Source organism: Echiichthys vipera (genome assembly GCF_963691815.1).
Source record: "Echiichthys vipera genome assembly, chromosome: 1".
Lineage (NCBI taxonomy): Eukaryota > Metazoa > Chordata > Actinopteri > Perciformes > Trachinidae > Echiichthys > Echiichthys vipera.
Genome location: NC_139826.1, coordinates 23,775,850 through 23,797,071, shown reverse-complemented (window position 1 = coordinate 23,797,071; position 21,222 = coordinate 23,775,850). Strand labels below are relative to the sequence as shown.

The window sequence follows — 21,222 nt, the reverse complement described above, 5'->3', positions numbered from 1 at the left end:
TGAGACACATGGGGTGGAAAGGAAATGAAGGAAAAGGGAGTGCAAAGATGATAGGTGGATGAAGGGATGAAGGGAGGGATAGTGAAAGCATCATTATGCATGCTTGGCATGAAATAAAAGTCACCTATTTCAGAATTAATTAGGCTCTTCTCCTTAGATATATGAAAAGGATAAAAGTACATTTCCATCTGCATTCAGCTGTTATAAAAAGGTGCTAGCTTTAGTGTGTGTTATATTACCTCTGTTCTATCATGGCCCTCTTGTAGTGGCTCAGTACATTACTACCTCTATAAAAGAAATAAATATTGCCATCTACCATACTAATGTGCTTGCCATTTACTTTCTAGATGGGAGATGAAGATGGTGTGGCAGCAGACAGAGTAATGTTTTATTCGCTGATTGTCCAGCAGGTTATTTAGTTCCACAGGACAGAACAGAGCAAAGATTTGCTCAGTGATTTACAAGAAAACAGGGAAAATAAATGTTTATTTCCCCTTGATTAGCATTATAGGAAGCAAAGAAAGTATTCTCTCTCTGCAGAGAATGGTGCCCCAGTGTATTGCAACTGATATAAATCTAAGTTCAGGACTTGAGAGTCAAAGACCACATGACTCAAGCTACAAACACTACAAATGTTGCATCTTATTTCCTGTAGGAATAGACCTGAACATTGACACTGTTTTGTTTTCTACACAGTCTATAAATACACACATTTTATATGAGACTGATATGCAGTGAATACTAACATTTCCATTGCCTGTACTTGAATTTCATGCAGTGTGGGTACTGTTCATCATATTTTGATTAATCTGTGACACAATTATTTTAACATATTCATTGTGGAAAGATTTGCTTTGACTAGCACGCAGGTGATCAAAGACATCTCAAGAATGTCAGTGTAGTTATAAATGAACTGGGAGCTAAGAGTTCATCTTGAAATTATTAAAAAAATACAAAAACAGATTATGAGCTCCCCTCCCAAAATGACTGTGATTAGAAGAGAGCTGGGGAAAGGCTCTCTGATGATGGGCACATTAAGACAATGGAAAAGAGGAGAAAAATATCTTTAAAAGACCCAATCATTTCCAATGAGCCAGTGGGATTGCCTGCAGCCATTTCACAATTAACAGCAATCTTTGTGTTTGATAAAGGACTGAATGTTGGCAATTAAGAGGATGGAAGACAAGAATGACAATTGTTCTCACAGCTAGGCAGCCATTTCAGGGAGAGGGATTGATTAAGAGTAAGTGACTCATCTTCTTGGCATCGCCTTACACTGGTCCTTGACCTGATCCACTGTCTGCAATCTGATGCGCCATAATATGTATGATAAGTAGCAAAATGTCGGGTTTATACAGCACAGCTTCAACTGGCTAAATGACTGTAGATAATGACAGACACAATATAGTTCATGCCATATCCCATTGTGCTTGTGTGTTGCTCCTACAGTAAGTGCAAGATGAATTCCCCTTGGGGCAATAAAGGTTTATCTTAGTTGATATCATACATGTGTTCATCTATTGTGCTTTTCCTCCTCTGCATTCCCTGACTTATATAAACTATGGATAATGCATTTGCTATAGTACTTGTGCAGACTCTTGGCTATGGTGCTGGGTGACCAGAATAAACAATGTGCTCCTGCTATGCCAATCTTATACATACCAATCTACAAAAACATCAGGTTACCTTGAAATGTGTAGGTTGGTAAAGAAAACTATTCAAAAGCATTGCTGGCTGAGACATATAAGAATAATAATTGAGATAACACTGGAACCTTTCCAACTGCCCAGTACCCCCCCCCCCCCCCCCCCCCAAAAAAAATGACTTACTGAGGCAATAAGCTTATCCACACAGTCAGGAGCCACACTGTGGAGGTGTGTGAGGTGGAACTGCAGGTGGATCTTGTTGTTGAGCATGTCCTGGCATAATGGGCAACGTAACATGGGCTGGACAGAGTGCTGCGTCATCACATGCATTCTGAGACGATTCAGGTCCGTGTTGGTGAACTTGCAGTAGGGGCACTGGTACATCTGCGGGGGAGGGGGGGGGGTGTGCAGAAAAGGGGACAGAACCACAGAGGGTTAAGGGGATGAGATGGGAGGGGTGAGCATGGTGGGCCCGCTTGAAGAGTGGCTTTAGAGGCGAAAGATTGGGGCCCCCTTCCCTCAAGCAGGCAGATCCCTCTGATCAGAGACAACTGTGTAATACTGAGCACCACTGAGTCTTGGCACCTACTTCAAAGTGCTATCATCTGTCAAATGCTATATTGATTTTCCACCTTATACACAATTAGCAGTGCAGCTACAGCAGAAAGGCTAAAATAATTTTGAGAAGACTTGAAAAAAATAAAATCCTGCATAATATAAAAAACGTCAATGAGATAACTAACTAAAAATTATTAGAACTATATTTTTACATTCCTACTCTTAATTGATGTGCAATTTTCAAGCTTATAATGAGGCCTTGGCATTTGAGGATGAGATAACCTTTAGCAAAAGTCCCCTAAATTAAAGGCTTTTAAAAACAGAGTTTCATGAACTTCTGAAAATATCAGTGTTATCAAATTGCTTGGTTTGTAACTCTCACCTGCTCTGCAGCGCTCCTCTCAGCTGTCCTGGGACGTTTTGAGGAGAGGGGGCTCTCAGATGTCTCTGACCGCGAAGAGGGCCTATTGGAGGGGATTGGGGAATCTGACTGGTGCTGTTCCGAGTGGCCAGACACTGCTGCACATTCACACAGACACACACAAACACAGAGGGACAAAGAGAGGAGAGCAGACATGTCAAGACAAGGTGAGGACTTGGCAGTCTGGGAGCAGGTCAATCAATAACACTGTGGATAAAGGGCTTTGGAGTGTCTTTCTTAAATGTGATATAACTGCATTTAATGGGAATTGGGCAGAGAAAGTGTTGTTATCCAACTCATGTCTCCCCATAAAAAATGCCGCACACTTTTTACTTCCCATGCTGCTGCAGGGGAGCTGTTTCTTTCAATGTTGGCTTGTCAGGATATCTTACAACATTCTAAACTACTAATGAAAATATGAATTAGCTTATTTAATTTGCAATTTTAGTTTTTTCAGTCCACATAAGTTTCTAAACTTCAGACAAGGTACACAAGCATCTTGCGACATCATCATACAAGAATGGTCCACACCACACTCAACTTTAAACAACTTGTTTCTGTAATAACTTCTTACCTGTGTATCAGTGATCTTGATATGGTAATACAAGCATATTAAAGAATGGCCTTGAGATGAGCCAAATTATTATTATTATGATATTTTGACCAAATAGTCACAATTATGATAGGCTTCTCCAGTGTGTTGTAGTTCTATGCAAGTGGACTGTGTTAGAACAAAAGAGGGAAAGGAAAATTAGAAAACCTCTTTTCAAGCCTCTGAGCAAAGCTCGGTATTTCCTCAAAGCTGCATACAACAACACTCTAAAGATTTTCAAGACATAAATACATGCCGTTGGGCTCAAAGATGGCATCAGACTGATGATTAATAAAAAAAAAGGCTACAGTCATTGCTGTGTAACCAGTCTTTGAAAAGATTTCTACTATAGTCACCTAGCTAATCACAGTTAATAGATTTCATGCAAATATTGATATAACACCAAAACAGCATGTCTGCAGAGCAAGACCTCACACAATAGCACTTGAGAATCACTCTAAAACTACTCTACCATGTCAAGAAAAACAGAAACTAGAGCACTCAGCTAAGCAAGGGTTCACGGAAGAGCTAAATCCACATGGAGACAGCATCGTAGAGCTGCAGTGGGATCACACTAAGAATTCACTGTGAAACTTTTCTTGCCAACCCTTAACAAGCCCATAAAGAGTTAAATTTGTCCTTATTTGTACAGTCCTGGGAGGGCAAATTGAGAACAGGGGGCATTGGTAGAGGAGGGGTGGTTTGGCGGGGGTCAGGCTAAGCGGGGCTGACCACGCTCCTGCTCCAGACATTAAAATGTCAGCCTCAATCAGGACGAGGGCAGTTGAGCTGATTACCCAGTGGGGGACCTGGCTTTGGACAGAGCAGCCTGGGAGATCTCCCAGAGACACCGGGATCAGCCAGGGAGGCCCTATTAGGGTCCAGTCACAGTCAATCCTATTAAACACATCCGCCAATAAACAAAGGGAATGTTAAACAAAAGGAACCTCCCATTCCCTGACATTAACCTCTCAGTCATGGCACTGTCCTCACCAATTCCCCGTACTTCTCACCTCTACTTCAGTCCACTCCTACTTCCCCTGAACTCATCTCTTGAAAAAAAAACAAGGACATCTACGGTCACCTTCACATCTGACCAGTTGTTGACCTTTTACTGCTCACGTTTGGGGGCCCTAATTCGATTTAATGATGGTAATATATTTTCCTTAAAAAAAACTACTTTTTCTTTCAGCTGGTCTATTAAGTAAAATTCAGTAATACCATAACCAACTTTTCACATTTCAATTCTCACCGGAAGCCTTCTGAGTAGGGAAGGAAAACAAAAGGACCAAAACAGTAGCCTAAACTCAACATCTGTTAAAACTATTAACATTAAATTGCAACATTTCTAAGCACCTGCTCTTTATTGTCAAATTCTCAGCTGCCTTACATTTGTGCACGACTGGAAAGAAACAAACATTGCAGCTGCTATGACTTAAATATCTATAATTGACATTCACTGGGAATGACTTAACTTATGTAACAGAAAGAGGTAGTGTGAAAAACCCTCAAAGAGCAGGTAACGCAGGGCCGCAGTTATAAAGGACATATATACAATACAGACAGCACGCATGGATTAAGTGGACACAAGTATCCACTCAGCCTCATGTTTAAGAGGATAAACATAATTGATTACAAGTATATTCTACTTCCAGAATAACGCAATAAGCACCAGAGAGGTTAAACAAGTGGCTGTTTATGCTAAGGCACTGGAGAGGTGCTGTAGAAGGGGCCCAAACCGGCTCTCTAGTTCAGGTTGTTTTATGTTTATATGTGTGTGTGTGAGAGAGAGAGTGTGAGAGAGAGAGAGTGTGAGTGTGAGAAAGAGAGAGAGAGTGAGAGAGGGACAGATGGAGGGCTGGGGAGGCTTACGCAGACACAGTCTCTCTCGTCATGGCCAATTAGGACTCCATAAATCTGATCAATCGCCTTCTCTTAAGAACTTGACACCATCACTGGCACCATGACTAAAATCCAACTACTGTATCCTGTTTTCTTGTGTCAAGGGTGATGGAAAAAATGACCGAAACATTGAAAAGGATGAAATAGAGATTTTTGTCATTACACACGGCCTAACGTGGCAGAGTGGACACTACATAGATTTGAGACACGTGGATCTACAATAGGAGCAGGAGATCAGAACCAATGACCAAAACATTGGGTCTTGATAGGGCAGGGTACATGACTATTACGGGAGCAATGTACTGCCAAGAAACAACAGAAAAGGAGTCTGATTGGATAGGCTTTGGATGTCAAACATAGCTGACAACAACCAGAGGTGAGGTTTACTTCCTGATGTTATACTGGTAGGGGTAGTTGTGAGAGAAAAATACAATCACACATCAATTTCTACCCACATATACTATAGTATATTTTTGACATCACAAAGGAACAGTTTCTGGATACGGGCTGTGAGTGTTTTGATCATATAGAACCTCACCCTGCTTTATAATCAATAAAGACAATATGTGACATTTCAAACTATAGTATATTTCTGTATTTAAACCTCAGTGGTTGGTCAGATTAACACATGTCCCATGGTCCCATTCACAAGTAGTCCTCCACATGGACCACTATGCTCCCTAGGCTCCCCCTATGTCAGTGATCTTAATGTTTGTCAGGAGTCTGTCTGTTACCCTGACCTCTTCTGCCTGGTCATTAGACACAGATCCCCCATCCACACCAAACCTCTTCTGACAGATACACAGGGTGGGCTTTCGTTTGAAAGCACAAAAGGCAGGGCAGGAGTGGAGAAAAAAAAACTAAGAGTCAATTAGGTGATTATTAATTCATGCCCCTTTTCCGTAAACCAGAGGCTTTTGTGCTGTTGAGTCCCGTAAGTGAATTGGACTTTGGCACCTCGTCTCACCTCCCATAGCTGGACTGTATTATTCAAGCAGTAAAGGGGCTGTCAGCACACTGCACCGGTCTCTGGAGCAATCACGACCTTGTTGTGCTTTTAAGGGGAAAAAGATGCCTGCTGGACAGAGTGACTGACACAGCGCAGACTGAATTAACCATAACAGGTCATCTACCATTGAAATCTTCCAGAAGTGCAATCACAGCTGCCATTAATCTGCGTTGTCCTTGGGAGAGGTTATCCATATACAGTAACAGTAAACAATATGTAAAGAAGCGGAAGATGGGAAAAAAATTCCTTGTGTTTTGGAGGGGAATTCCCCTCCTACTGACTGACATGGGGTCCTCATCATCTCTGCAGTCTCTGCCCCCTCATTACCACAGTTCCTGTCTCGCCGTGGCAGCTTCAGGCCTCCGGTTGTAAAAAAAAACTATCATCCTGTCCGTCCACGCCAGTGAGGCTGCATAACTTTACTGTCACTTTGCCCAGAACAGCCACAATCTGCCAATCACTTTAAAACTAAAGCTCAGCCCACAATTCCTCTGCGTAGTGAACCTCAAGGCTCCTCAGTGTATCCTCTGATTCCCAACTCTCTAAAACGTTTCACCTTCACACTGTAGAGGGCTTCTGACGCGCCTCTGCTCCTTGCAATATAGAAAATCCTTACCTCTATTCCCTCTGCAAGTTAGCCATTAATATGGAGATGATTCAACTCCCCAGTCCTACAAGTCATTTGCTTTTAATGCTGTGCTAACAATACCTGAATATTGTCTTTTCCTTTTCCCATTTCTATCCAGGTTTTTAATCTATAGCCTGCGTCAGAGCCCAGAGCTTTAAAGGGCAGTGTTCCATTTCATCTTATATTTCGTAGGTAATTATTCTGAATTTATTTAAAAAGAAATACAAGAAAACCTTGAAGTGAAAAGCCGATATTAAAGCTACATATGAAATCCTCTCCTGTTATTTATGAAGTCCAAGAACAAAATGCTCTACTGTATAGTATTAAAAGTGTTGTGCAGCCTAACATCATGATTGCAAGAAAGGCAAATCCAGGATGAAGAAATTGAGAGGACATATTAATTAGCAGAAGCGTTATTAATCTTCAGGCCACTGAACAACAGGATGACATGGCGTTCACCTTTACAGGATGCTCTGAGACACAGCGCTGGTTCTTTCCCATTAGACTCCTGTGGTAAAACTCATAAACACTGAGCTTTCAGGGAGTTGGCTCACAAACAAGGACAATTTATGGCCTATTATCTTCAAAGACAAAAGGAATTACAATTTGAGGGATGACAAGCACTCAAAGGATGTGATATGAATATGTAAACATTTTCACTGCTCTGCCTCCTGATTTCTCAAACTACTTAGAGTTTAAAAGCAATAACAAATCACTGCACTGAATGTCTCCCAGTTTAGAGTAACATAAACTTGAATGATTTGATTGTAACTAACTATAAGCTTGCACCCACAGCTAATATTAAATCTACATATCTGCACTGTTATATGGAGAACAATCCATAACATTTTGTACATCTGTTTCTGGATGAGCAACAGCATAAGACTAACAGCATACAGTGCCTTGAAAAAGTATTCATTCCCCTTGAACTTTTTCACATTTTGTCACTTTACAACCACAAACTTAAATGTATTTTATTGGGATTTTATGTGGTAGACCAACACAAAGTAGCACATAATTGTGAAGTGGAACGAAAATGATACATGGTTTACAAAAATTTAAGCAAATAAAAATCTGAAAAGTGTGGTGCGCATTTGTATTCAGCCCCCCTGTGTCAATACTTTGTAGAGCCACCTTTCGCTGCAATTACAGCTGCAAGTCTTTTGGGGTATGTCTCTACCAGCTTTTCACATCTAGAGACTGGAATTTTTGCCCATTCTTCTTTGCAAAATAGCTCAAGCTCAGCCAGATTGGATGAAGAGCGTCTGTGAACTTTCAAGTCTTGCCACAGATGCTTAATGGGATTTAGGTCTGGGCCATTCTAACACATGAATATTCTTTGAACTAAACCATTTCATTGTAGCTCTGGCTGTATGTTTAGGGTCATTGTCTTGCTGGAAGGTGAATCTCCTTCCCAGTCTCAAGTCTTTTTCAGCCTCCAACAGGTTTTCTTCCAGGATTTCCCTGTATTTAGCTCCATCCATCCTCCCATCAACTCTGAGCAGCTTCCCTGTCCCTGCTGACGAAAAGCATCCCCACAGCATGAGGCTGCCACCACCATGTTTCACAGTGGTGGCAGCAGTCATGGTGTGTTCAGGGTGATGAGCAGTGTTACTTTTCCACCACACATAGCACTTTGTATTCAGGCCAAAAAGTACACCTTTGGTCTCATGTGACCAGAGCACCTTCTTCCACATGTTTGCTCTGTCCCAAACATGATTTGTGGCAAATTGCAAACAGGACTTCCTATGTCTGTTTTTCAACAATGGCTTTCTTCTTGCTACTCTTCCATAAAGGCCAGATTTGTGGAGTACACAACCTATAGTTGTCCTGTGGACAGATTCTCCCACTGAGCTGTGGATTTCTTCCATTTATGGATGATGGATTGAACAGTGCTCCTTGAAATGATCAAAGCTTTGGATATTTTTTATAACCTAACCCTGCTTTAAACTTCTCCACAACTTTTTCCCTGACCTGTCTGATGAGTTCCTTGGTCTTCATGATGCTCTTTGTTGACTAGTGTTCTCTAACAAAGCACTTAGGCCTTCACAGAACAGTTGTATTTATACTGATACTAAATTACACACAGGTGGACTCTATTAACTAATTAGGTGACCTCTGAAGGCAACTGATTGCACTGCATTTTATTTAGGGATATCAGAGTAGAGGGGGCTGAATACAAATGCACACCAAACTTTTCAGATTTTTATTTGTTTAAATTTTTGTAAACCATGAATCATTTTCGTTCCACAATTATGTGTTACTTTGTGTTGGTCTATCACTTATAAATCTTAATAAAATACATTTAAGTTTGTGGTTGTAACGTGACTAAATGTGAAAAAGTTCAAGGGGCATGAATACCTTTTCAAGGCACTGTATATACTGTATATATATATATATATATATATATATATATATATATATATATATATATATATATAAGACTGCAATGCCACAGTGCTTGGTCTAGGGGATGCTAATCATCATGTTCATTATACAGACTGTACAACACAGCATCTGCTTCTCTTACACACAAGCACACCTGGATGTGCACATGTGCCCGGAGAAACATATTTTATACAAAACACACAGGTGGCCATGGAGCCAAAACACACACAGAGTTGTATAAGTACTACCAGCTGCCCGGTCTCCGTCTAAACCGTTTCACAGGTATAGTGTCAACATTTAACTGAACATAATTTGGAGCAATTTGTTTAGCTGCTCTGTATGAAAACCTACTGCAGAAGCCTCATGAGAAAGAGAAAGCACAGCACAGGTGTGGAACATCCTGCAGAGATAATGCAAACCAATCCATACATATTTAAAAGCAGCTGTTAGGATATATCTAGTTTTAACATATCATTATTTGTTACTATCTCATTACACTATCTACTAATATAAGTCTACAGTACAAGTTTAAAACATCAGAATGACAATCAAAACACCACCTCTGCTGTGGGTGTTCATTCTGGAACACAAAGGTTAGATGATAAATATAAAATAATAAATATAGATTCCACCTATTTTGAATCTATTCATCAAGCTCAACATGTGCAGGTTTACGGCAATGTTTTCTGGCATAATGAAGTAGGACAATGCAATCATGTGCACTATTTGTACACAAGAAGTGTAAAAACGGCGTGCAGCAACGAATCGAATACAGCATGTCATAATTAGGGATGCACACAACTATGTCAAAATACTCCTACATACTTTAACAACAGCTAACACAAAGTCCAGCGTGGCAGGTGGTGGTAAAAAGGGATTCACAGCATACAAACATATGCTGTGTGCACTAAATATTTCCATAATAAAGAAAGACTGCGATGTGACTCTGATAACATCTAAAAAAACAGAATCATTTCCATTTTAATTACAATAAATAAATTCAATTATTCTCAATTTCCCATAATATCAAATAGTTACAGTAAAATCATTTCTAAAGTTATATGGCCTTAAACACTGTATCCTTGATACAGGCTTGTTAAATTACTTGAATTACTGGGAATACAAGCAAACGGACATGGTTTGAATGCACAATTAAAAATACTAAATATAAAAAACTGTTGGCATGCTTCTCAATCCTATAATCCCAAACTTCCTAAATGTAAAGGTATCAGAATAATCATTATTTGGCTTAATTTCAGAGGACTACCATCTTTTTACCCCCCCCCCCCCCGAATAGAAGGACTATATCTTCCTCTCTCTTCCTCATCCCCACCCCAGCAACTTTCAATACAACCTTTTTCATACATTTGTGTTAAAACATGTCAAATTATATTGTGTCCAAGTCTGCAGGTGTAAGTGTAATACCATATTAATACCCCCCCCCCCGCTCTATCTGCTCTCTTCCCTATCTCCCCTACACTCACCTCCCTTCCTCTTCCTTGCTGCATCCCCATACATTCAGCTCCTGCTGCTGCATAAAAACACCACCTGCTTTAATGAAGGTAAGGATCCTGTTCCTATGCAGAAGAAGCTCTTCCCTTCTGCCAGTGCTATTTTAGCTAGGTGAAGAAGGTGTGAGCAGAGAGGACGGAGCCTCATGGCTATCCATTTATACATATTTCATACATAGCATTAAAAATGACCCTTTGAATTACTAATCATGCAGGATGATTAAATTGCAGCTACGGCCAACATGAACACCTTTGTCCAAATACATTAAGATTTTAGTATTACGCTCATAATTACTTTTACTGTTAATTTGTATTTTCTTCTCTGAGGATATATACTTATGATAATTTACTGTATAATCACAAAAAGTTATGCACCCCACCTTGCCTGCGGTGTTGGGAGCATATGACATTTACATATGTCTGAATGCCTGTACAAGTACGTATATGTGTTATCTTTGAGATAAATAAAACAACAGAATAATGAAGGCATCTTTCAAGAGATGACATGCTGAATACATATGCATTTTACAAAGGTTTCTGATGTACCTCTAAATGATTTTAATGAATACCGAGGAGCTGTGGAACAAGAAAGAGCAGAATAAGATTGACAGTGGCTTTAAAAAGGAGAAGCCTTTTTTCTGTGTTCGCTAATGCTGTCTGTCTGACAGTGACTGTCATTTGTAAAGGAACAATGTTGTGCTCTGTTCCAACAGCTACATGACAACGATGAGAAGAAATACTTCAGTAGTTCTAATGATGGACTTTAGAAACAGCTCAGCCTCAGACAGTGGGAGACCGAGCACCTTTCAGATAAATAACAGGTTGGCCAAGACGCTCACACACGACATTCTAACATACACATCTTTTGTGTGCCTACTATAGAAACATCTCCAGACAATCACTAGCCCAAACAAGCGCTCCTCTGTTTACCAAATGCATTGTGAGGTCTCCCTTGCTCTTTTCCCTACAAAATGGGTTTTCTGCACTTGCTTTGAATCGGCATTGTATTCATCAATCGCAAAAAAGTTTGAAGTTCAAAAAGGGACCCTTCCATTAAACTACAGCTGTCTACCTTTCGCTGACAACACAGCCTTGAACCCACCAACCCAGCCTACCCTCCCACCTTTTTCACTGACATCAAACAGAACCTCAGACCTGGTTCCCTAATGCACATGCTATTTTTAACTAAGCGTTTCTAATAAGCTGCTGGGAAGCTGTAAATTTTTCATATGCAAGCACATATTTCCTTTGTGAAAACACAGAAACACACTTATTTGGTGATTAGCGACTGACAGAGGGGAGGAAAGGAACTGAATATGCTTGTATCAAATTGCATGCCTTTCAAAAAGGAGGAATCCTAATGCGAGGAGTCGTCTTCCTGTGCACCACAGGTATGAGTGAATTATTAATCGGCTAGCTCATTTTAATGCTTTTTAAAGTGCTTTATTTTGATGTGCTAAAACATACTTTTAGCCATATTCAGTCAGGCATGCATATCATTATTTCTTCCATCAAAGGAGAGTGTCGCCCTTTCAAAGAGCACAAACAACTCAGCCTCATTTAAAATAGAAGTTCGAATATCAAAGACATTTTACAAAGGCTGGGCTTCAAACACTGTGATGAAGTTTTTTTCCTACACTTTATAAAAACTTAGGTATGCAAAAGGTCTGAATTGTTTTCCAGCTTTTAACCTGACTAGTGTAAATCAAAACATCCTGCAGTAACACAAGAAGTTAGACAAGTGAGAAGCATCTATCCAGGCCTGTTACTGTTCAGTGTCATCATTATCAGCAATCTTTTTTATTGAATAAGAGACGTCTTAACTGCCGACATTGTTTTTCTTACACAGACGTACAAAGTAAATTGTGCATAAAACAGAAAAATGAAACTATATTTCATTTACACTGACTTTTCAGTAATCTGAATACAATCGGTAAACAAAAGCTTCATACATAATTAGATGCAGGGATGCACATACACTGTGCGGTATATGGGATGAAAGTTTTAGATTTTTGCTTTGAGATCATGTCATTCATTCACGTCGAGGAGATAAAGCTGGGCAGCACAGTTTGAAAGGAAGCCGTACAGATTCTTTGGTAAAAGTACTGCAAATTGTCAACATCTTTCACACATCTGACAATCTATCGAAAAAATATTTTTTCCTTCACCAGCAAGAGAAAAACAACTGCTCCAAGCACCTCAACTGGTTGTGTACTTCTACTATAAAATGCTCCTAAAAATGCTCAAAGCGCATTTTAGGACCTTTGACCGGAGATCTTTTTTGGCCTAAAGCCCCTCCCCTTACCCTAAGCCCAACCCCCCTACACCTGTCAATAAAGAAGCCCATAGATAAAACCATCCTGATCTGATAACATTAAACACAGTTAAGTGTTCCTGTGTCTGTGCTTGCAGCAAAGTTGAGAAGGGGACATTGCTATCACGTGTGTACACACGCCTCAGCTGGAATTACTCATACAGGCCCCTCTCTTCCCATCACCTATTGAGCAAAGACAAAACATGGGTCACATGTCACCTGAACATATTACCTAAATTGATAGTTTATCCTAACTGTATCGAATGTGATTTAATGCGTGGAAACCTGCAGCATGAATGTGCACCCTTTGAAAACTAGTATTGGATTTAGGGAGTTTAAAAAAAAAAATTTTTTTAGAAAGTGTTTAATGCTTAAAAAGGCTCTCAATATTTTGTTAAAATATGTTTACTTTAATTTGACAAAAGGCCTGTTGTTCATCACCATTCAGGTGCAGACCACATGTTTCCTGTGAATAGTATTCCCTAAATGTGTGCGGTGTAAATATTGGCCTTACCTGTCCCTTTGGTGAGCTCCTTCTCCCCCCCACTTTCTCTGTCTTTGGTTTGGTCCTCCTGGTCTGCGGTGGTCTCACTAGCAGCCTCCACATCCTCACTCAGCTCTCCTGAAGGGGGAGGGAGGACGGGATATGTAAATTACCACGCCATCAGAATTGGTGGAAGCACTTAAAGGGACGGCAGCGTTTTTTTTCTATAGGAGCTTGCAACAATTACATATGCTGACACACAGTTGCAAGGCTAGCAGACAAAGAGGGCAGAATCTGCCTTCTGTCCTGTGCTGTCTGATCATCATTGTGAATTTTGTTTTTGACAAGAATCAGAATCAGAGCTAAATTATAGGAAGAAATGATTGGCAAACATTTATAATAATGATAATAATTAATCATTATCATTATTATTATTACTATAATTATTAGAACTCTTATTTTTTTTATGTTATCAGTATTATTATATTTGTATAATTTGTTGTATTGAGAGCTAATTTATAACATTTCTCCACATTTCTCAAGACCATGGCACAAATACAGTTTCCTCTGTTTAATGTGGACATAAAGCTGCAGGAAAAAAAGCACACATGTGGCCTGAAGTGGTCAGATGGAAAAATAATTGAACGAGCAGTATCCTTCAAAAGGAAGACCATATAGTATACAAGCTCCCATTGTCTTTCTCACATGAACACAAACATACACAGACATACCTTACTGTCCCCCTGATGCAATCCGCTAGGTTACTAATCAATACAAGCCTCATTTTACTTCCTCTATCCTAATATTGCAAAAGAAAAAAAATATCATAAATATTTCAAACTTTCAGAGCCACAATTCATTTGACTTTTATGCCAAGTCAAAGGCAGAAATCCCCTGTAACCACCTTAAAAGCCTCAGGTCGATATATCAGGCCATTTAGGAGCATCAAAGTCCAAACAATGGATATCCGATAACGCCATTTGTAAGTAACACACAGAGGAAAAGATAGCAAAAACAGATAATAAAAAGGGCATCAATCTTGTTTATTTCCCTCCAGTGCCCCCTGCACATCCCCTTTGCCTGTTACATTTGTTTAAAAGTAGTGGGACTTGCATGCAATACCATTGATTTGACAACAGTAAACTAGGCCGCAGTCAATAGGCCCTATCAGTTATTACACACGTCAGCTAATTCTCAGCAAATGTACTTAAATGTTCTTTTGAAAATGCTTTCATGCTCAGGTCTCTACTCTATGAGCTATTGATATATTGACAATGCTACAACAGCTACTGAAATATCCTGTTCAAGTATTCAGCCCTGCAGTCATCACACATCCAATCTTAGCTTCACCACATGACTACCCACAGCCAAAACCACTTTTATGACTTTACATTATCCCCCAACACTCACTGTTTATCCTGTCAGTTGTGAAACATTGCATACGGTGTATATAGCGTTGACATCGTGTTCTCAAACTCTGGTATGTGTCATTATCACAGATACACTTTGAACACTCATACATCTCTGAACCACATGGCTATTCTCACAGTCCCTTTCCCGATGACAAGTCCTACTCACAGATGGCACATTCAGACACAATTTTCTCCTAAAAGAGTAAAGAGAGATGCCGTATGCAAATAAGTCATGTTTACGAAAAAAAAATACATTAAAGGAAATTATTGTTTTCTTGATTTGACGTTTCATTCTCAGCTGTGTATGTGAAAGAGAAACCAACTGTTTTTCTGTGTAATCTAAAAAAAAAAAAAAGGTTGGATATTATAGACTATATACAACGTGTTCTACTATTTTTAAAGCACATACTATGAACAACTATCTTTCTTATTAAAGGTTGACTACACACTAAGGCTTTAAAATCATAAAATTGTATTAGGATGTTTATACATAAGAGGTTATTCGGATAAAAAAAAAAAGTCAATGGCAAACACCTTTATATTACTGGCAGGACAACAGCAATATCTTCCATTTCCTGCTTGCTGATAGAAATGCTGTACAGTAGGACACAGCTTTGTAAGCAAAATGATTGGTGCATGGATTGTGTTGTTATACATTATTGCTTAAAGCTGATCCTGTGATCCAATGATCCAATAATCCCATGTTTAAATAAAGACATTTAAAAGGGATGACTGACTCCTTTTAAAAATATAAATGTTTTAAGTCTTCCTTAGATCCGACATGCTTGAATGTATTTTATTCTTTAATTTTAAACCATGTTTCTATTATGTTCTGTTTATGTTAAGGCAACCCACGCATTCCATCCAGTGCAGCCCATCCCATGCAACACTTCGCAAATTTGGATACTGCTGCATAGGTGCTCAGATTACAAAATAATCCCTGGGTAAATTTTTTCACCGGGGCAAGGTGTAATTTATTAGCTATGTGACACTTGTAGTGAGACTAATTCCCCACCTACACATTAATACACACGTTGTGCTTGAACATCACTGTGATAGGCAGACAGCATTCTAATGCCATTCAGCTTCCCTGTACCCACCCCCAACTTTCTGCACACATACTGTACATGTTCACATGTGCACTGATATTTTTTCTTCCTCAGTTATTCTTTATTTAGATGTTTAATCTAGGTATATGACACTTTGAGCACACACAACACAGATCCCTGTCCATAATTTATGCAGGAAAGCAGACATTTAATTCCAGGAGCAGCATTACATCTTTAAGTGGCAAATGGCTTTGCCTATTTCTCATCTCCAACGGTATTACAGAATGATTAAAGCCAGGCCAACCATAATTAATGAAAGGTCATGAGTGGCCTAAGAGTAGGATGCAAATGGAAGAGACACTAAAACTGTAGCCATAGATTAACTCGGAAAATAGATGAGGAGAAACACTCAAAGCTATGGCAGCAGGCCATTTCTAACCCAAATCTGAGAGATGTTAAGGACAATAGCCTGAAGGTTGTCTTCTAATTAATTGTCTTCATTAACCATCCTAATACAATGATATGAAACAGTTCCATTAATCTAATCATGCAAGCTGAATAAGCCCATTCCCGACACAGAGATTACACTCTGTTCTGAGCATATAAATATCAGCTTTGCTCTGCCAGTCACTCAGTGGGGACAGTCCATGGGCTCTCTGTTCCAGCATCTCGCAGATAGACCTGTACGCATGCACACACGCAGACACGCACGCGCACACACGCACACACACGCGCACACACACACACACACACACACACACACACACGCACACACACACACTACACAGACGCTTAGTAGCTTCCCCTCTTGTGCTTTGCCAGTGGGTGCAGAGGCTTAATCAGGCCCATAGGTGTCACTCTATACAAGCTGGGAGAGAGCAACTTCCTCACACATTAATGAGGTGCGGGGGGAAGGGGGCCAAGGAGCAACAGACAGAAACATACGGGGAAGGGGAAAAGGGAAGAAATATGTGGAGATGACAAAAGCAGATGCTATGCAAGAGGCGTCCGGTGAAGATGAGACACTGAAAACGGCAAGATTACCTTCAGATAAGAGAGAGCAGCCTTCCTTTCCCCTGAAGAGCAGTGATTACACTAATGCTAATCAGACTGACAAGCACAAACGGCCTAATAAATAATTGATGGTAACCACTGCACTTTCCAGTATTCCTTCCCAGACTGTAGAGAAGAGCAGCAGCAAGTAATAATAGTCACTAGATATCTTTCACTAGGTCAGGCTCCTCCTCCATCCTCGGCCTCAGCAGAATACACTGCTATGATGATGACTGCTTTTCTTAAAGTACAGAATTCCAGTCCTACCTGAGAATGATTCCAGTCTTCCTCAAACTTTGGTGGCAGTCTGCTCTTTTTGGTTGCATAAACAGTATCTCAGTCAACAACACTGTCTTGTCTGTCTCCCTTGGCTTTCATAAGTCCTGGAGAACCAGAGCGGGGGCTGAGCTGAGCTTCTCTTCCTCTCTCTGGCTCTCCAGTAGGGCTGAGCTCTGCTTCTCTCTGGGCTCTTGTGTGAAGCTGTGTGTCTAAGCTCTCATTACTCTCATTATGATTATTGAGCCTGTTGTTATCATTTTAACCAGGTGTCACAGGACTGCACTGTAAATCAGAGAGGTGCCCCCCCCCGCTCTATCCAGGGCCGGACAGCTTCCTTTTCTTTAACGCTGCACTGTCGGATAAAAAGCAATCTTATTTCACACTTCACAGACTCTATCTTTCTCCCCTACTTTTTCTTTTAAAAATCCCCCACTTGCTCCCCCCATCATCCTTTGCACCCCTTCCTTATATCAAAGTTGGCTTGACTCTGGACTAGAGGGTGCAAAATGAAAGTGACAGGAGGGTACCATGGGACAATGAGACACAGGACCCATGCTGAGGGCTTTCATGCATTGTCCGCTCCTCATATCAGCACCTCTGCGCCCCATACGCAAGACCCCCCTTTTAAAGCACAACACACAGGAAAACACTACCACCCCTTGTAACCCCCTCCGACATACATACACACACACGCACGCACACACTCAAACACACACACACACACACACACGCACGCACACACACACACGCGCACAGGCACACACACACACACACACACACACACACGCTCCCTCCTTACGTCTTCACAAACTACCTCATAAAACCACAACAGAGCAAAAACATGCCCACAATCTAGCCCGATTAAAGGGGGTCTTTTGCTTATGAACACCCAATAAACTGCAACATGGTATTATCAGTAACCGTACTGGCCAGTGCACCACAAAGCATAAAGCTGAGTACAAATGTGGACACGCTATGCTGTGCAAACAATGCTTTTTAAATAACATACTGATATGCATGTTGATCAACCTTACGTATTCCAATTGTATTTATTTCCATTGACTTCCACTTTAAATATGAGATACATTAAAAAATACATGCAAAACAGCAATGTTTAAAATGCATTAAAGTATAGTAAAATACGCACAATTGCAAGTCATAATCAATGTAGTAAAATGTCAAAAAACACACACAAACACCAGAATCCCCCCCCACACACACTAACAAAATGAAAGTGCATCTGTCTCTGTACTCTTCTTTTCTCACTCCCCCTCTCACTCCCTCTCTCCCACACAGTTTCACATTTTGAAAGGAAAGAAGAGTAAGCTACCTCAGCGCTGCTGGTCGGAGTTACGTGTTAGATTCCTGACCTGTCTATGGGGGGACTTGCCGGCCTCTCCCTGCTGGCCCTGCTGTGACCTCAGGATCTAAATGTGAATGAATACTTTGTGTCTCCATGGGGCTGAGGGCAGGAGGAAGGGAGAGGAAGAGGGTAGCAGAGGAGGAGGGAGGTGCAGGAGATGGAGGAGGGGTACAGGGTTAGGGCAGCTAATAACTAAAAAAACTTTAAATGGCGAGTTAATCACAAACAGCGGTGATAGCTCACAATGCCTTAGAACAATATCGCGGCTTCCCCTCCTCCGCCGCTCCACTGCTCTCCCGGTGGTGCCTGCTCATCAAACCAACCTCAAAGGTCTTCCACACAACACTTAATTTGATCCCCCTTGTCTTTCAAAGTCACTGTTCATTTTAAAGGACGCTCAGCACATTCAGGTCACAAAAAGTCACATATAGAACTCATGGTTTCTTTAACAGAAAAAAAATACATTTGAACACACTAAATGTGGTTAATTTGGCTGCTTTTTTGTGCTCTCTATACCCAGTAAGTAAGAGCCGTTATTGAGCACAATGTAAAGTATTAAATATGTTCCCCAATGTGATATCTCATGGGAAATAATACTAATTAGAAATACTTCTCGTGATAATGGCATGTTTAGATACATTGCAAATAAAGTGGATAAAGTGAGTGCCACTCTAGTTCTTTTTCTCTTTGTGTTTTACTTGAGTGATGAAGGAGAGGAGGATCTAGGTTAATGTGGCTACACAGGGAGTGAGCATTCAGGGACTGCTCACTCTTCTGTCCCAGCTGACACACACGCACACACGCACACACGCACACACCACACTGCGACTTTCTTGAATGTCCAAGATGATGACCACTCGCTTACACATATTACATCCACAATGGAAGATGCAGGCTGTACTTTTCCCTGCTAGGCTGGTGGGCTAAAAGCCTAGATAGGGGGCAAAAACATCACTGGGCAGTGCTCTTCCATCTCCTCTGCCTGAGGGACATTGTCCTGCACAAAGAGTCACTCTGCCTCTCTGCCACCCCCCGTCATGCATTTATGCTGGTCGTCTTCTACTGCTGCCTCCTCTTAAATCAACCTCCTTTTATTAATGCATCCCCCCCCACCCCCACCCCCCAGCTCACACTACAATGCCTTCACCTATTTGCAGCTATTCAAAGGGACCAAACAGAGTTGGGGTGGGCTGACAGAGTGTGGGGGTGGCTGAAGGGGTGTCTGAAAAAAAAAAAAAGCATCACCGCTGTCATGAAGGGCAATCACATCAACTCTGAAATATTCACCAGTGGGTTGGAAAATGCGATGGTACAGTTATGACAGGCGAACAGGCTACCCCCCCCACACACACACACTCTAGCCCACAGTCCCCCGCCCCTTCTCTCCATCAGGGCGGAAGCATGGTGGACACTCTGAATATGTATAACCCAGAAAATGTATTGATTTTTCATTTGGCAAAAAAGGGACACAAAATCACATAACCTGAAACTGTCACAGCTCTTTTGTTCATAGCTCATCTCTCCTGATGTTTGGCTTTTGCCACAAACTCTCTTTAATTACCAGGTACAGCGAGCTTCAGAGCCTATCTCCACAGAGACACGGCCACATACAGCCTGCTGGGCTTAACAAGACAGCACACATCTATTATATATGACATACACCCAGCAGCTTTTGTTTCATATCTGACTAATAAGCGCACTGAATATGACTATACCCACAGTTTGTTTTGTTATTATACACAAGATACAGTGCAAAAAGCTATCTTGAAGAAAACCTTGAAAGTTTAATGTATAGTATGCTACATTAAAAACAGCGCTTTCATATTAAACTGTAATTTTTCTGGTTGAAATTCTATTATCGATCTAAGGTTTTCCAGGTACAGGCATGTGCTTGTATGTTTGTCTGAATGTGCACACTTGTGTATGTGTGTGTCCATTAACAGATACGTATCTGTTTATCTCTCCTTTTAGGCACTACAGACCAGTACAGTGGACTGTCTGAAAAAGATCTCTGCCTGTCGATCTATCGAATCCACCATTTGCATATCTTTGTAGTGCATCCATCTGCCTGTGGACTGTTCTGTGGAGGTATTAGCTCAGAAAATCAATGTTGCCATGGTTGGATGTATGTAGCGCCTACCTCGGCGCGTGTTAGGAGTCCCGCACACAGCTCCCACATGGGTTCTATTTAAATGAGTCCTGCCGGCAGAGGCTTTCCTGTCAGTCCTTCAATCTTAGTAAAGTTAAAGTACACAAACACATTTTTCAGCATGCCTTTCCAGAGGGGGCTGGTTTGCCATTCCCCTCGATGGTCAGCCTGCCTCTCTGTATCCATCCACAGCCCAGGGCCTAACTGCCTGTTTGTTTATGAAAGCGTACGCCCAGATAAAACAGAATCCGACAAGGTTATGAATGCCAATTTTGCTAATCAATTTGATTTAAAATATAGGTTATCATTGAAGTGGGTTGCTCTCAAAAGTTTAACGGCCTCCAAAGTTCAGATGTTTCGGGAAAGTGGATGGTGGGCTGGTGTTTTATCTTATTTATTACGCTTATTTTTATTTATTACATCATGCAGATATACCTGGAGACAGTGTGTGCGAGAACCTCACT

The 21,222-nt window shown here is 40.8% G+C and overlaps 1 protein-coding gene across 3 annotated transcripts in view; it reads right to left on the bottom strand.

Moving 5' to 3' along the window:
- The window catches only part of zfhx3b (zinc finger homeobox 3b), a 136,772-nt gene that overhangs the window by 11,777 nt on the left and 103,773 nt on the right, over nt 1–21,222 (bottom strand). For 2 of the 3 annotated variants that reach the window (XM_083921357.1, XM_083921359.1), the window contains exons 6-8: nt 13,484–13,591; nt 2,587–2,723; nt 1,830–2,030 (exon numbers count right to left, since the gene is read on the bottom strand). In XM_083921357.1, the coding sequence (XP_083777483.1) occupies nt 1,830–2,030; nt 2,587–2,723; nt 13,484–13,591 (446 nt within the window). The remainder of the gene's footprint in view (nt 1–1,829; nt 2,031–2,586; nt 2,724–13,483; nt 13,592–21,222) is intronic. The other variant, XM_083921358.1, reaches the window with a different exon arrangement.